Raw genomic sequence first — 16607 nt, forward strand, 5'->3', positions numbered from 1 at the left:
TTGGGGACATGTTCCCTGTGACACGGTGTAGTTAGTTGGGGACATGTTCCCTGACATGGTGCAGTTAGTTGTGGACATGTTCCCTGTGACACGGTGTAGTTAGTTGGGGACATGTTCCCTGTGACAGGGTGTAGTTAGTTGGGGACATGTTCCCTGTGACACGGTGTAGTTAGTTGGGGACATGTTCCCTGTGACACGGTGTAGTTAGTTGGGGACATGTTCCCTGTGACACGGTGTAGTTAGTTGGGGACATGTTCCCTGTGACAGGGTGTAGTTAGTTGAGGACATGTTCCCTGTGACAGGGTGTAGTTAGTTGGGGACATGTTCCCTGTGACAGGGTGTAGTTAGTTGGGGACATATTCCCTGTGACAGGGTGTAGTTAGTTGGGGACATGTTCCCTGTGACAGGGTGTAGTCAGTTTTGGACATGTTCCCTGTGACAGGGTGTAGTTAGTTTAGGACATGTTCCCTGTGACAGGGTGTAGTTAGTTGAAGACATGTTCCCTGTGACAGGGTGTAGTTAGTTGAGGACATGTTCCCTGTGACAGGGTGTAGTTAGTTGTGGACATGTTCCCTGTGACAGGGTGTAGTTAGTTTGGGACATGTTCCCTGTGACAGGGTGTAGTTAGTTTAGGACATGTTCCTGTGACAGGGTGTAGTTAGTTTAGGGCATGTTCCCTGTGACAGGGTGTAGTTAGTTGGGGACATGTTCCCTGTGACAGGGTGTAGTTAGTTGGGGACATGTTCCTGTGACAGGGTGTAGTTAGTTGAGGACATGTTCCCTGTGACAGGGTGTAGTTAGTATTGGACATGTTCCCTGTGACAGGGTGTAGTTAGTTTAGGACATGTTCCCTGTGACAGGGTGTAGTTAGTTTAGGACATGTTCCCTGTGACAGGGTGTAGTTAGTTGGGGACATGTTACCTGTGACAGGGTGTAGTTAGTTTAGGACATGTTCCCTGTGACAGGGTGTAGTTAGTTGGGGACATGTTCCCTGTGACAGGGTGTAGTTAGTTTAGGACATGTTCCCTGTGACAGGGTGTAGTTAGTTGGGGACATGTTCCCTGTGACAGGGTGTAGTTAGTTGAGGACATGTTCCCTGTGACAGGGTGTAGTTAGTATTGGACATGTTCCCTGTGACATGGTGTAGTTAGTTTAGGACATGTTCCCTGTGACAGGGTGTAGTTAGTTTAGGACATGTTCCCTGTGACAGGGTGTAGTTAGTTGGGGACATGTTCCCTGTGACAGGGTGTAGTTAGTTTAGGACATGTTCCTGTGACAGGGTGTAGTTAGTTGGGGACATGTTCCCTGTGACAGGTGTAGTTAGTTTAGGACATGTTCCCTGTGACAGGGTGTAGTTAGTTGAGGACATGTTCCCTGTGACAGGGTGTAGTTAGTTGAGGACATGTTCCCTGTGACAGAGTGTAGTTAGTTGGGGACATGTTCCCTGTGACAGGGTGTAGTTAGATTAGGACAAGTTCCTGTGACACGGTGTAGTTAGTTGAGGACATGTTCCCTGTGACAGGGTGTAGTTAGTTGAGGACATGTTCCCTGTGACAGGGTGTAGTTAGTTGAGGACATGTTACCTGTGACAGGGTGTAGTTAGTTGAGGACATGTTCCCTGTGACAGGGTGTAGTTAGTTGAGGACATGTTCCCTGTGACACGGTGTAGTGTGTTGGGGACATGATCCCTGTGACAGGGTGTAGTTAGTTGAGGACATGTTCCCTGTGACACGGTGTAGTGTGTTGGGGACATGATCCTGTGACAGGGTGTAGTTAGTTGAGGACATGTTCCCTGTGACACGGTGTAGTTAGTTGACGATCCACTAGGTGGTGTTGTTATTAATATCCTATGTTTTTTCCTGTAGGATACAACTAACTCTGAATTCAAAATGGGCTATTAGCCCCTACTCCCTAGCACCTACTCCTGAACACATACATCCTAGCCCCTATACCCTAGCCCCTATTCTCTAGCCCCTATTCTCTAGCCCCTACTCCATAGCCCCCACTCCCTATCACCTACTCCCTAGCACCTACTCCCTAACCCCTACATCCTAGCCCCTATACCTAGCCCCTATTCTCTAGCCCCTATTCTCTAGCCCCTACTCCCTACACACTGGGCACAGACGTCATTCAACATCTAGTTTTGATTTAATTTTGCTTGTGAACTAATGTCAATTTAATGTGAAATCAACAAAACATTTCACCAGGTCATTGGATTTATGTTAAAAGTTGGGTGAAAAAAATTGAAATTCAATCACGTTGATGACTTTTTGCAAATCAAATCAGTTTTCCATGTTGATTCAACGTCATCACAATGAATGTTTTTGTTGAAAGAAAGCAGAATTAATGTTGATTCAATCAGTTTTTGCCAAGTGGGTAGCCACTCCTCTAGGTCTTAACAGGATTGGATAGATGGAAGCAAGAGACAGACAGAGAGAGAAGGAGACAGACAGGCAGGCAGGCAGGCAGGCAGGCAGGCAGGCAGGCAGGCAGGCAGGCAGGCAGGCAGGCAGGCAGGCAGGCAGGCAGGCAGACAGACAGACAGACAGACAGACAGACAGACAGACAGACAGACAGACAGACAGACAGACAGACAGACAGACAGACAGACAGACAGACAGACAGACAGACAGACAGACAGACAGACAGACAGACAGACAGAGAGGCAGGTGACTCACATGGCAGGATCTCTAGTTCCTTGGTGTCCTCGTCCTTTTCACTGTCCCTGTTGTCCTCCTCTCCCTCCTTCCTAAACTCAAACGTGGACGGCAGCTCCTGCTCCTCCGTGCTGGCATTCTGCTCATCCACCACTAGGGAGAGAGAGGGGCAGGGAGAGTGAGGAGGAAGAGAGGATGAGGAGAAAGAGAGAAGAAGGGTAAGAGGGAGAGAAGGACGGGGAGAGGGTGAGAAGGAGAGAGAAAGGGAGGGTGAGGGGGAGAAGGGTCTGAAATTTCACATTACATCTTCATATTACGTGACAAAGTGATTACCAAGTCTTTTTGTAGTTGAACTGTCTGGACTCCCATTGTATTCTCTCTGAAACAGGCATGAAAGACTCGCCAAAGGCTCTATTCTAGTGTATGTCTGATCTATTTTGTCATAATGTATTTCTACATACCTCTCTCTGCCTGTTGCACGATCTGTTATGGTCTATATATATATGTACCTCTCTGCCTGTTCCATGATCTGTTATGTTCTATATCTATGTACAGCTCTCTGCCTGTTGCATGATCTATTCTGTTCTATATCTACGTACCTTTCTCTGCCTGTTACATGATCTATTATGTCCTATATCTACGTACCTCTCTCTGCCTGTTGCATAATCTCTCATACAGCCTTCTTCAGGCTGTTTGCCCGTAGCATCAACTGTTCTTTAGCTCTGAACATCTTGTGTGGCGAACCTCCTCCGTTCTCTCCTCCCTTCTCACTCTCCTCCGCTTCCAGTTTCTCCTTCAGCTCGGTCAACGACTCCTCGCTCACCTCCTCCTCTTCTTCCTCCTCCTCAACGATGGGGGGTGGAAAGGCGAGGTGGTGGGGAAATGACTGGGTTTCTGTGTTGAGGGTCTGAAGGAGCAAATCTAGCTTCTCATTCAGGATGGCACACTGGTGGGGGAGAGGAGTTAATTTAGAGAGTGTGTGTGTGTGTGTGTGTGTGTGTGTGTGTGTGTGTGTGTGTGTGTGTGTGTGTGTGTGTGTGTGTGTGTGTGTGTGTGTGTGTGTGTGTGTGTGTGTGTGTGTGTGTGTGTGTGTGTGTGGTGTACTTACTTTGAGAGACATGGTGTCACACTCCTCTGTATTCTCAGTGCTTCTCTCATAGGACTTCCCCACTTTGGCAACAAAGTCCTTTACTGTCTCACACAGGATCCTAGAAGGGGAGAGAGTAGAGCGAGCGAGCGAGAGAGAGAGAGAGAGAGAGAGAGATAAGGGAGAAAGAGAGACTTTGTGCATACTCTCCTTGCCCTCTACCTCACGATACAAAACAACACCACACATCACAAAAAACTTCTACACAACTTCTACAACCGTATATCCAACCCATAGTCCACAGATGTACTGACGCCCCCCCCCCCCCCCGACATACCATATCTCCTGAAACATCTCCACACTTTATCATTCTATAGAACTCAAACTCAACCCTAATAGTAAAGGGTCTGTTATCCCCCCACCCAAAGGGGCCCAGAGACCATCCCATTAAATAATAGTAAAGGGTCTGTTATCCCCCCACCCAAAGGGGCCCAGAGACCATCCCATGAAATAATAGTAAAGGGTCTGTTATCCCCCACCCAAAGGGGCCCAGAGACCATCCCATGAAATAATAGTAAAGGGTCTGTTATCCCCCCACCCAAAGGGGCCCAGAGACCATTCCATGAAATAATAGTAAAGGGTCTGTTTCCCCCCACCTTTGACCCTGTTCCTCCTTGTTAGACAAATAGACAACTTTGCCTGAGCACACAGAAAACACCCATTTGGCCTCTTCCTTATTGGAATACCTGTACCCCATGATAAACATCCCGACAGTAAACTCCACCCCCAACCTGTCACACAGACATTCCAACAGAGACATTAATGGCATTAACCTGGCGCATACAGAAAACACACAATGCACAGTTTCACTCATGACACAGAAAGGACACTCCTGTCCAACTCCTGGGTCGACCCGTGCCAACCAGCCATTAGTGGCCAGGGCTCCATGTAGAACCCTCTGGAGGTCCCCGGGACAGGAGCCAGTCTAGACACCACTGCTTGTGACAGCCACCTCTTCGAGCCCAGGTACACCCCCAAAATGTTAGGCCCTTCACAACCCCACTCCAGCACACTCCCTGCAGTCTCCTGCGTAGCAGGCCCAAAAAAGGCTCAATGGCTAGTGTATATAACTGCTCCGCTAGAGGTCATCCTTGTCTAATGCCCCGTCTCATCCAGACTGGCCTACTGAGCTCCCCTCCTACCTTGACCATACATGACGCTCCAGCATACAACAGCTTCACACCAGCATACAACAGCTTCACACCAGCATACAACAGCTTCACACCAGCATACAACAGCTTCACACCAGCATACAACAGCTTCACACAGAACAAAAACCTTTCCCAAACATCACATTAAACAGATACTCATGGTCCACTCTATAAAAAGCCTGCAAATGAGAACTTGTTCTCAACTAGCCTACCTGGTTAAATAAAGGTGAAATAGATTTTAAAAAATGATCTAGAGAGACTAGTCTAAAGTTCACATTAGAACCTTTCGACAATTCCAGCATGTTCCTGGTTAAGAACATGTTGTCCGCGATTGAGTGTCTCAGTAGACAATATGTCTGGTTCTTGTGTACTATAGAGTCCAGATCGGCAACTCATCGGCAACTCTCCTACCCTGACGCACTCACGCAATACGCAAAAGAAGCCCAGTCCAATTATTGCCCAGAATTGTTTATAAAACTCCACTGGGTTACGGGCTCTGCCAGTTCATGTCCATTTCATCCCTCTGTGAAAGAGAGAGCTTAGGGAGTTATTTAAACAAAACCTGAGCACACACAGGATAACACAGTTCTGCCCTATGCAACTCAGTATCAAACTCCACAGTCTGCTCCTGCATCTCCCCCACCACAGAGGTCACCCGCCCATCAGAAAGCTGTAAACAATGCGTACCCTTGGCTTCACTGCTCTGTCTTTCCAAACCAAAGAAGAAGGATCTGGGAGCATCCATCTTTTTGAGCATGGAGAACCTAGCTCTTACAAGTGCTCCCTTTGCTTTAACCTGGAAAACGCTACCCAGGTCCCTACGTAATTCAGCTAAATTAGGCCTACATTGCATTGCCCCACCATCTCTACCTCCACCACTGATACTACACTCGAGTTCCCCCAATACTCTCCTAGCCTCTGAGGATGAGATACTGTTGACAGAAAAGCCACATTTTTACTTTCCCCACATCCCACCATTGCCCTAGAGACTCATACTCCTCTCTTTGCTGCCCCTGCCTTTCCCAAAAATTCTGGAAACCTGAGCAAAAAGTGGTATCTTGTAAGCTTTACATTAAACTTCCAATAGGATGTCTGCAGAGGACCTTATGAAATAGCCATGGTTATGTGGTGATCCGAAAAACCCATCAGGAGAAGGATAGCACCAACATCTGATTCCTGGACATGTAAAATCAATCGAGTCGGGCTGCACTCACCCTAGCCCCAAAGACCTTCACCAATGTATACTGTCTTGTGATGTCTAGTTCTCCAAACATCCACAAGGTCAAACTGATTAATGACGTCCCTTAACACCACCACTGAGCCTGAATGAGGCTCATCCCCATTTCTGTCTTTCGTCAAATCCATCGTACAGTTCCAGTCCCCGTTGACTACCAGCATCTCCTCAGGCGCTACCTGTGATAGTTCCTGACTAAGACACCCAAACAGATGCCCCTTCTCTCTCCCTGTGTTAACTTCTCTAGGATAGGGGGCAGCATTCTGAATTTTGGATGAAAAGCATGCCCAAATTCAACTGCCTGCTACTCATCCCAAGAAGATAAGATATGCATGTTATTAGTATAATTGAATAGAAACTGAAGTTTCTAAAACTGTTTGAATCATGTCTGTGAGTTTAACAGAACTTATTTAGCATGTGAAACCCCGAGGACAAACTATTCAGATTTCTTTTTTTTGAGGTCACTCTCTTTTCAATGTATTTTCATTGGGAATCCAGATTTCTAAGGGAAGTTCTTGCAGTTCCTACCGCTCCCACTGGATGTCAACAGTCTTTAGAAATTGGTTGAGGTTATTCCTTTGTGTAATGAAGAAGTATGGCCATCCAGAACGAGGGTAACTTACATTTGAAGTGTACTGTTAGATAGAGGCGCGTGACCAGAAAGCTACAGTTTGTTTTCCTCCTGTATTGAACACAGATCATCCCGTCTTCAAGTCTATCAATTATTTATGTTTATGTGTAACAAATATCTAAAGTTGTATTACAAATGTAGTTTGAAATGTTTTGGCAAAGTTTACAGGTAACATTTGAGATATTTTTGTAGTCACGTTGCGCAAGTTGGAACCAGTGTTTTTCTGGATCAAACACACCAAATAAATGGACATTTTGGATACATATCGACGGAATTAATCGAACAAAGGGACCATTTGTGATGTTTATGGGACATATTGGAGTGCCAACAAAAGAAGCTCGGCAAAGGTAAGGCATGAATTATATTTTTATTTCTGTGTTTTGTGTCGCGCCTGCAGGGTTGAAATATGCTTCTCTCTCTTTGTTTACTATGGTGCTATCCTCAGATAATAGCGTTGTTTGCTTTAGGCGAAAAGCCTAAATTTGACATGTTGGCTGGATTCACAACAAGTGTAGCTTTAATTTGGAATCTTGCATGTGTGATTTCATGAAAGTTAGATTTTTGTAGTAATCATTTAATTTGGCGCTCTGCATTTTCACTGGCTTTTGGCCAGGTGGGACGGTACACATATCCCAGAGAGGTTTTAAGCGAGCCTACCCGAAGAGTCTCCATAAGAAGTGTGAGAAAAGACAGCAAAAAACAGAATCTGAAGGTAGACCCTTATGCACGGTTGTGACCAACTTCCTCAACCTAACACTTTTCCTGGGTGAGAGGTTATCATGCCCCTCATTTTTCATAACGTGTTCTACTGATCTTACAAACTTTCCTGGGTCACAGAAAAAAGCTTCAAGATTAACCTTTTTCCCTTAGTCTCATTCAGGAACCTTGACAGTTCCATCACCGTGTCCCCTCTGCCTGACTTGCTGTCAGCTCTGGACCAATTGAGGAGGAGTCTGAAAAGAAAGCCTCTTCATCATCCTCTTCCTCACACTCACCTTCCTCCTACTCATCTCCATCTCCGATCATGACAACCTGTCTATTCTCTCTAGTCGGGGCCTCCACCAAGCACCAGGCACTTTGACCACACCAGCTTCTCTCCTCCCACCTCCTTTCTTCTCCCCCTTTTTCATCTTCCGCTTGACACCCTCCTCCACCGCCCCTGGTCGCTTATCCTTCCCCAATATACTCTCTCTTCATCCACTAGCATAACCTGACTAGACACAGCCTCATCTACACCACCATCCGTAACGTGACTATACCCAGCCTCATCTACACCACCATCCGTAATGTGACTATACCCAGCCTCATCTACACCACCATCCATAGCATGACTAGGCCCAGCCTCATCTACACCACCATCCGTAACGTGACTATACCCAGCCTCATCTACACCACCATCCGTAATGTGACTATACCCAGCCTCATCTACACCACGATCCATAGCATGACTAGGCCCAGCCTCATCTACACCACCATCCGTAATGTGACTATACCCAGCCTCATCTACACCACCATCCGTAATGTGACTATACCCAGCCTCATCTACACCACGATCCATAGCATGACTAGGCCCAGCCTCATCTACACCACCATCCGTAATGTGACTATACCCAGCCTCATCTACACCACCATCCATAGCATGACTAGGCCCAGCCTCGGCTGCTTGCATCTCATGGACCCCTGCACGTTGACCTCTATTTCCCCACCGGCACTTGTACCCTCACCTTGTCTATGGCCTTTTTGTGGGCACGCAAAGCTATTATGCCTCAAATACCCACACTGAAAGCAGCGTAGACTATCTGTGTTGGCAAACCCAGTGTAGAGCCACTACCCATGCCTCACTTTAAAATACACATGTAACAGTTGCTCATTGTTACTCAGAAACTTGAAAACTTGCCTCTGGAACGAAACAACATGCTTAACTTCTTGACATCAGCAACGCTGAATAGCATAGCGCCAAAGTCAAATAATATTACAAAAATATTCATATTCATGAAATCACAAGTGCAATATTGCAAAACACAGCTTAGCCTTTTGTTAATCCACCTGTCGTCTCAGATTTTGAAATGATGCTTTATAGCGAAAGCAATCCAAGCGTTTGTGTAAGTTTATCGATCGCATGACAAACATTAACCTCTTCAACCTATGGGGGCGCTATGTCATTATTGGATAAAAAGACGTGCCCATTTTAAGCGCAATATTTTGTCACGAAATGATGCTCGACTATGCATGGAATTGACAGCCTTGGAAAGACAAAAGTCTGACGTTTCCAATACTGCAAAGATATTACCTGTGAGTGCACCAAAACTAATGCTACAGGCGAAACCAAGATGACGTTTCATACAGGAAATGCCCCAGATTCTGAAGGCGCTGTGTTCCAATTTTTATTTTACCTTTATTTAACTAGGCAAGATCAGTGAAGAACAAATTCTTATTTTCAATGACGGCCTAGGAACAATGGGTTAACTGCCTGTTCAGGGGCAGAACGACAGATTTGTACCTTGTCAGCTCAGGGGTTTGAACTTGCAACCTTCCAGTTACTAGTCCAACGCTCTAACCACTAGGCTACGCTGTCTCCTTATATGGCTGTCAATGCGCCAGGAATGAGCCTGCCCTTTGTGTCGTTTCTCCAAGGTGTCTGCAGCATTGTGACGTGTTTGTAGGCATATCATTGGAAGATTGACCATAAGAGACTACATTTACCTGGTGTCCCGCCCGGTGTCCTGTGTCGAAATTATTGCCTAATCTGTAGGTCCATGCGCGTTCCATTTCTTCAGAAGAGAAAGTCAACTGTCACGAAGGATTTTATCGTCGATAGATATGTGAAAAACACCTTGAGGATTGATTCTAAACATCGGTTTGCCATGTTTCTGTCGATATTATGGAGTTAATTTGGAAAAAAGTTCGCGTTTTAATGACTTAATTTTCGTTTTTTTTCTTACCCAAACGTGATGATGAATGATGAAGAAAACGGACCGATTTGTCAACACAAATAATATTTTTTGTAAAACCGGAACATTTGCTATTTAACCTCTTGCTCCTAACTGACACGCAGGCGTCCCATCTAGACATCTGAAAATGCAAATGCGCTACGCTAAATGCTAATAGTACTAGTTAAAACTCAAACGTTCATTAAAATACACATGCAGGGTATTGAATTAAAGCTACACTCGTTGTGAATCCAGGCAACAAGTCAGATTTTTAAAATGCTTTTCGGCAAAAGCATGAGAAGCTATTATCTGATAGCATGTAACACCCCAAAAGACCCGCAGGGGACGTAAACAAAATAATTAGCATTGTCGTCGCTACACAAACCGCACAAATAAAATATAAAACATTCATTACCTTTGACCATCTTCTTTGTTGGCACTCCTAGATGTCCCATAATCACTATTGGGTCTTTTTTTTCGATTAAATCGGTCCATATATAGCCTAGATATCGATCTATGAAGACTGCGTGATAAACAAAAAAAAATAGCGTCTTATAACGTAACGTCATTTTTTTAATGTAACTTTAGGTATTTGTACATGTTAATAAGGGATCAAATTGATCACGAGGCGATGTATATTCTATATGGGGTACGTCTGGAAATAATGTCCGGGTAAATCTCAACCAAAATATCCGGTCGGAGACCTGAACAAATGGCTTGTCTCTTCTTCGTTTGACCAAGGAACAAAGCCTAGGCAAATGACAAGACTGTTGACATTGTGTGGAAGCTGTAGGTATTGCAACCTCAGCCCCATTTAATGTATTTCGCCTTTAACAATGGGTTGATGTGGCGGATGGATATATTTTCCATTTTCAGTGATCAGATTTTCCTGCGCTTTTCGATGAAACGCACGTTCTGTTATAGTCACAGCCGTGATTTAACCAGTTTTATAAACGTCTGAGTGTTTTCTATCCACACATACTAATCATATGCATATACTATATTCCTGGCATGAGCAGCAGGGCGCTGAAATGTTGCGCGATTTTTAACAGAATGTTCGAAAAAGTAGGGGGTAGGAGTAACAGGCTAACTGAGAGTCTCCTCATTGAAAACATCTGAAGTTCTTCAAAGGTAAATTATTTTATTTGAATCCTTTTCTGGTTTTTGTGAAAATGTTGCATGCTGAAAGCCAGGCATAAATCCTATGCTAGGCTATCAATACTGTTACACAAATGCTTGTTTAGCTATGGTTCAAAAGCATATTTTGAAAATCTGAGATGAAAGTGTTGTTAACAAAAGGCTAAGCTTGAGAGCAAATAGATTAATTTAATTTCATTTGCGATTTTCATGAATAGTTAACGTTGTGTTATGCTAATGAGCTTGCGGATAGATTTACACAATCCTGGATACAGTTTTTTTCATAGATAAACGTGATGCAGAAACCGGACCGATTCGTCAACACAAATAATATTTTTTGTAAAAACGGAACATTTGCTATCTAACTGAGAGTCTCCTCATTGAAAACATCTGAAGTTCTTCAAAGGTAAATTATTTTATTTGAATCCTTTTCTGGTTTTTGTGAAAATGTTGCCTGCTGAATGCTAACGCTAAATGCTATGCTAAATGCTACGCTAGCAATCAATACTGTTACACAAATGCTTGTTTTGCAATGGTTGAGAAGCATATTTAGAAAATCTGAGATGACAGTGTTGTTAACAAAAGGCTAAGCTTGAGAGCAAATAGATTAATTTCATTTCATTTGCGATTTTCATGAATAGTTAAAGTTGCGTTATGGTAATGAGCTTGAGGCTGTAGTCACGATACCGGATCCGGGATGGCTCGACGCAAGAAGTTAAGAACACTTAGCATCAGGTAGCTTGGTCACAAAAATCAGAAAATCAATCAAATGAATTGTTTACCTCTGATGATCTTTGGATGTTTTCACTCACGAGACTCCCAGTTATACAACAAATGTTCCTTTTATTTTTATATCCAAAATACCTCCGTTTGTTTGTCGCGTTATGTTCAGAAATCCACAGGAAAGAGCGGTCACGACAACGCAGACGAAGATTCCAAATAATATCCATAATGTCCACAGAAACATGTCAAACATTTTTATAATCAATCCTCAGGTTGTTTTATATTCGATAATATATCAACCGGGAGTGTAGGTTTTTCAATAGGACCGGGAAAAACAATGGCCGCTTTACTCTGTTGCGCAAAACTCACTCTGAGAGCCCCACCTATCCACTTACGCAATGTGATCTTCCTCGCTCATTCTTCAAAATAAAAGCCTGAAACTATGTCTAAAGACTGTTGACAACTTAGGGAAGCCATAGAAAAAATAATCTGGTTGATATCCCTTTAAATGGAGGATAGGCATGCATAGGAACAGATCGGTTTCCAAATAAGAGGCACTTCCTGATTGCACTTCCTGATTGTTATACTCACAGACAATATTTTGACAGTTTTGGAAAATGTAGAGTGTTTTCTACCCTAATCTGACAATTATATGCATATTCTAGTTCCTGGGGCTGAGAAATAGGCAGTTTCAAATGGGTACATTTTTTTGCCAAAAACTGAAATACTGCCCCCTACATGCAAAGGTTAACGGCATCTGCCTGAAAACCTGCCGACAGTACATGAAAACCGCTTGCAAACTTACCAAACCGACTCAATTCTTTTTGAATTTGATCATTCGTAATAAACTGACACTCTAGTCGAATGAGTCGAAAGAGGAGAAATCAGGATCTCCTCGACCTTAACTCCATTCTAAGGATGAATCCATGCCGTAACGGCAGCGTCTACTCCTCGCTAGGCTGCGAAGCCAGAGTACACCACACTGTTTGAACTCTAGGAAACTAAAACTATGTCCTCTTCCTCACTATCATTGAAAAAAGCCAGTGGGTATCGCTGGTGTGTTAACTCTCCACCATAGAAAATAGAAATTAACAGAGCCCCTCATACAGCCTCTCAACAACAAAACACTCCCAGCATGCCCTAGAGAGAGCCATTTAGCAGCCATTTAGCAGTGTTGAGATGAGAGACTCACTTAGCAGAGGAGATGACCACAGAGTTTTGGTCAGCATTGAGGATCTTGGTGAGATGGGCAGCTACCGAGTCTTCATAGGCTGAGATCTGGAACTGAGGACACGTAGGAAGGGGATACATCATAATGACCATAACATTAAGCACGGTCAGAGGGAAACTGGTAACATTATAAATCCCCCCAAAATCCCAACGTGACATCCAGACACTAACTCCAACTTCCTTCAAACTGCACACAGAGACATAAAAATGATATCCCATCTGACTTTGGGTAAGTAGAAAAAGGGCTTCGTTGCCACAATGTCGCACGATCCTCAAAAAAAAATTCAGATGAGTGTGTACCTGGTCATGGTCAGTGTCGTCGGGCGTGACAGGCCCGCTGTGTTTGGAAAGGATCTTAATTTCGTAGGTCATGATGCTCCAGCGGTCCAACATTTTGGTGCTGGCCCGCTCCAGTTTCTCCAGGATCTGGGGCAGCTGCGTGTCATCATCACACGACGGGCCCCAGCCCAGCACCCGCGCCAGGTCATTCCCAGTACCCAGGGGGAGAACTCCCAGCTGGCACTGGAGACAGACAGAGAGTGGTACGGGGAAAGAAAGAAAGAAAGAAAGAAAGAAAGAGAGAGAGAGAGAGAGAGAGAGAGAGAGAGAGAGAGAGAGAGAGAGAGAGAGAGAGAGAGAGAGAGAGAGAGAGAGAGAGAGAGAGAGAGAGAGAGAGAGAGAGAGAGAGAGAGAGAGAGAGAGAGAGAGAGAGAGAGAGAGAGAGAGAGAGAGAGAGAGAGAGAGAGAGAGAGAGAGAGAGAGAGAGAGAGAGAGAGAGAGAGAGAGAGAGAGAGAGAGAGAGAGAGAGAGAGAGAGTAAGTGTAAGTAAGTGTGTGGGGGTGCGTGTGTATTTATGTGTGTGCGGTTATTCATTTACGTGTGTGCGTGTATTTATGTGTGTGTATTTATGTGTGTGTATTTGTGTGTGTGTGTGTATTTACGCGTGTGTGCATTTATGTGTGTGTGTGTGTGTGTATTTATGTGTGTGTGTGTGTGTATGTGTGTGTGTGTGTGTATTTATGTGTGTGTGTGTGTGTGTGTGTGTGTGTGTGTGTGTGTGTGTGTGTGTGTGTGTGTGTGTGTGTGTGTGTGTGTGTGTATTTACATGTATTTATGTGTGTGTGTGTATTTATGTGTGTGTGTGTATTTAAGTGTGTGTGTGTGCATTTATGTGTGTGTGTGCATTTATGTGTGTGTGTGCATTTATGTGTGTGTGTGCATTTATGTGTGTGTATATTTACGCGTGTGTGTGCATTTATGTGTGTGTATATTTACGTGTGTGTGTGTATTTAAGTGTGTGTGTATATTTACGTGTGTGTGTGTGTGTATGTGTATTTACGTGTATTTATGTGTTTCGAAGCCTTCTACATTTGCACACACAGTACATAGATTTTTCTATTGTGTTATTGACTGTACTTGTTTATGTGTAACTCTGTGTTGTTGTTTTTGTCGTGTTAACTCTGTGTTAATGCTTTGCATTATCTTGGCCAGGTTGCATATATAAATGAGAACTTATTCTCAAATGGAATTCCTGGTTAAATAATTGTGAAATAAAATAGTAAAATAATGTCTGTGTATTTTTACATTTTTTACAAGCAAAGCAGTGTGACACAGACAACAACACAGAGTTACACATGGAGTAAACAATAAACAAGCCAATAACATAATAAACAAGCCAATGACACTGTAGAAAAAAAGAGAGTCTATATACAGTGTGAGCAAAAGGCATGAGGTGGTAAGGCAATAAAAAGGCCATAGGAGCGAATAGTTACAAAAGATACTGGTGTGCAAAAGAGCAGAAAAATAAATAAAACACTATGGGGATGAGGTAGGTAGATTGGGTGGGCGTGTACTTGTGTGTGTGTGTGTGTGTGTGTGTGTGTGTGTGTGTGTGTGTGTGTGTGTGTGTGTGTGTGTGTGTGTGTGTGTGTGTGTGGGTGTGTGTGTGTGTGTGGTTGTGTGTGTGTGTGTGTGTGTGTGTGTGTGTGTGTGTGTGGTTGTGTGTGTGTGTGTGTGTGTGTGTGTGTGTGTGTGTGTGTGTGTGTGTGTGTGTGTGTGTGTGTGTGTGTGTGTGTGTGTGTGTGTGTGTGTGTGTGTGTGTAGAGTAAAACAAATAAAGTGTTCACATGACTAATGCCATACTCTGAACAGGCAGTTAACCCACATGACTAATGCCATACTCTGAACAGGCAGTTAACCCACATGACTAATGCCATACTCTGAACAGACAGTTAACCCACATGACTAATGCCATACTCTGAACAGGCAGTTAACCCACATGACTAATGCCATACTCTGAACAGGCAGTTAACCCACATGACTAATACCATACTCTGAACAGGCAGTTAACCCACATGACTAATGCCATACTCTGAACAGACAGTTAACCCACATGACTAATGCCATACTCTGAACAGGCAGTTAACCCACATGACTAATGCCATACTCTGAACAGGCAGTTAACCCACATGACTAATGCCATACTCTGAACAGGCAGTTAACCCACATGACTAATGCCATACTCTGAACAGGCAGTTAACCCACATGACTAATGCCATACTCTGAACAGACAGTTAACCCACATGACTAATGCCATACTCTGAACAGGCAGTTAACCCACATGACTAATGCCATACTCTGAACAGACAGTTAACCCACATGACTAATGCCATACTCTGAACAGACAGTTAACCCACATGACTAATGCCATACTCTGAACAGACAGTTAACCCACTAATGACTAATGCCATACTCTGAACAGGCAGTTAACCCACATGACTAATGCCATACTCTGAACAGGCAGTTAACCCACATGACTAATGCCATACTCTGAACAGACAGTTAACCCACATGACTAATGCCATACTCTGAACAGACAGTTAACCCAGTTAACCCACATGACTAATGCCATGCCATACTCTGAACAGGCAGTTAACCCACATGACTAATGCCATACTCTGAACAGGCAGTTAACCCACATGACTAATGCCATACTCTGAACAGACAGTTAACCCACATGACTAATGCCATACTCTGAACAGACAGTTAACCCACATGACTAATGCCATACTCTGAACAGACAGTTAACCCACATGACTAATGCCATACTCTGAACAGACAGTTAACCCACATGACTAATGCCATAACAGACAGTTAACCCACATGAACAGAACAGCAGTTAACCCACATGACTAATGCCATACTCTGAACAGGCAGTTAACCCACATGACTAATGCCATACTCTGAACAGGCAGTTAACCCACATGACTAATGCCATACTCTGAACAGACAGTTAACCCACATGACTAATGCCATACTCTGAACAGACAGTTAACCCACATGACTAATGCCATACTCTGAACAGACAGTTAACCCACATGACTAATGCCATACTCTGAACAGGCAGTTAACCCACATGACTAATACCATACTCTGAACAGGCAGTTAACCCACATGACTAATGCCATACTCTGAACAGACAGTTAACCCACATGACTAATGCCATACTCTGAACAGACAGTTAACCCACATGACTAATGCCATACTCTGAACAGACAGTTAACCCACATGACTAATGCCATACTCTGAACAGACTAATGCCATACTAACCCCACATGACTAATGCCATACTCTGAACAGACAGTTAACCCACATGACTAATGCCATACTCTGAACAGACAGTTAACCCACATGACTAATACCATACTCTGAACAGACAGTTAACCCACATGACTAATGCCATACTCTGAACAGACAGTTAACCCACT

At 43.9% G+C, this 16607-nt stretch overlaps 1 protein-coding gene across 1 annotated transcript in view; it reads right to left on the reverse strand.

The window, feature by feature from the left end:
* The window catches only part of LOC118371360 (diacylglycerol kinase eta-like), a 203899-nt gene that overhangs the window by 82204 nt on the left and 105088 nt on the right, over positions 1–16607 (reverse strand). The window contains 1 exon segment of the mRNA XM_052493069.1: positions 13141–13362. Coding sequence (XP_052349029.1) covers positions 13141–13362 — 222 coding nt within the window.

Source organism: Oncorhynchus keta, chromosome 34 (assembly GCF_023373465.1).
Source record: "Oncorhynchus keta strain PuntledgeMale-10-30-2019 chromosome 34, Oket_V2, whole genome shotgun sequence".
In the NCBI taxonomy this organism is placed as follows: Eukaryota; Metazoa; Chordata; class Actinopteri; order Salmoniformes; family Salmonidae; genus Oncorhynchus; species Oncorhynchus keta.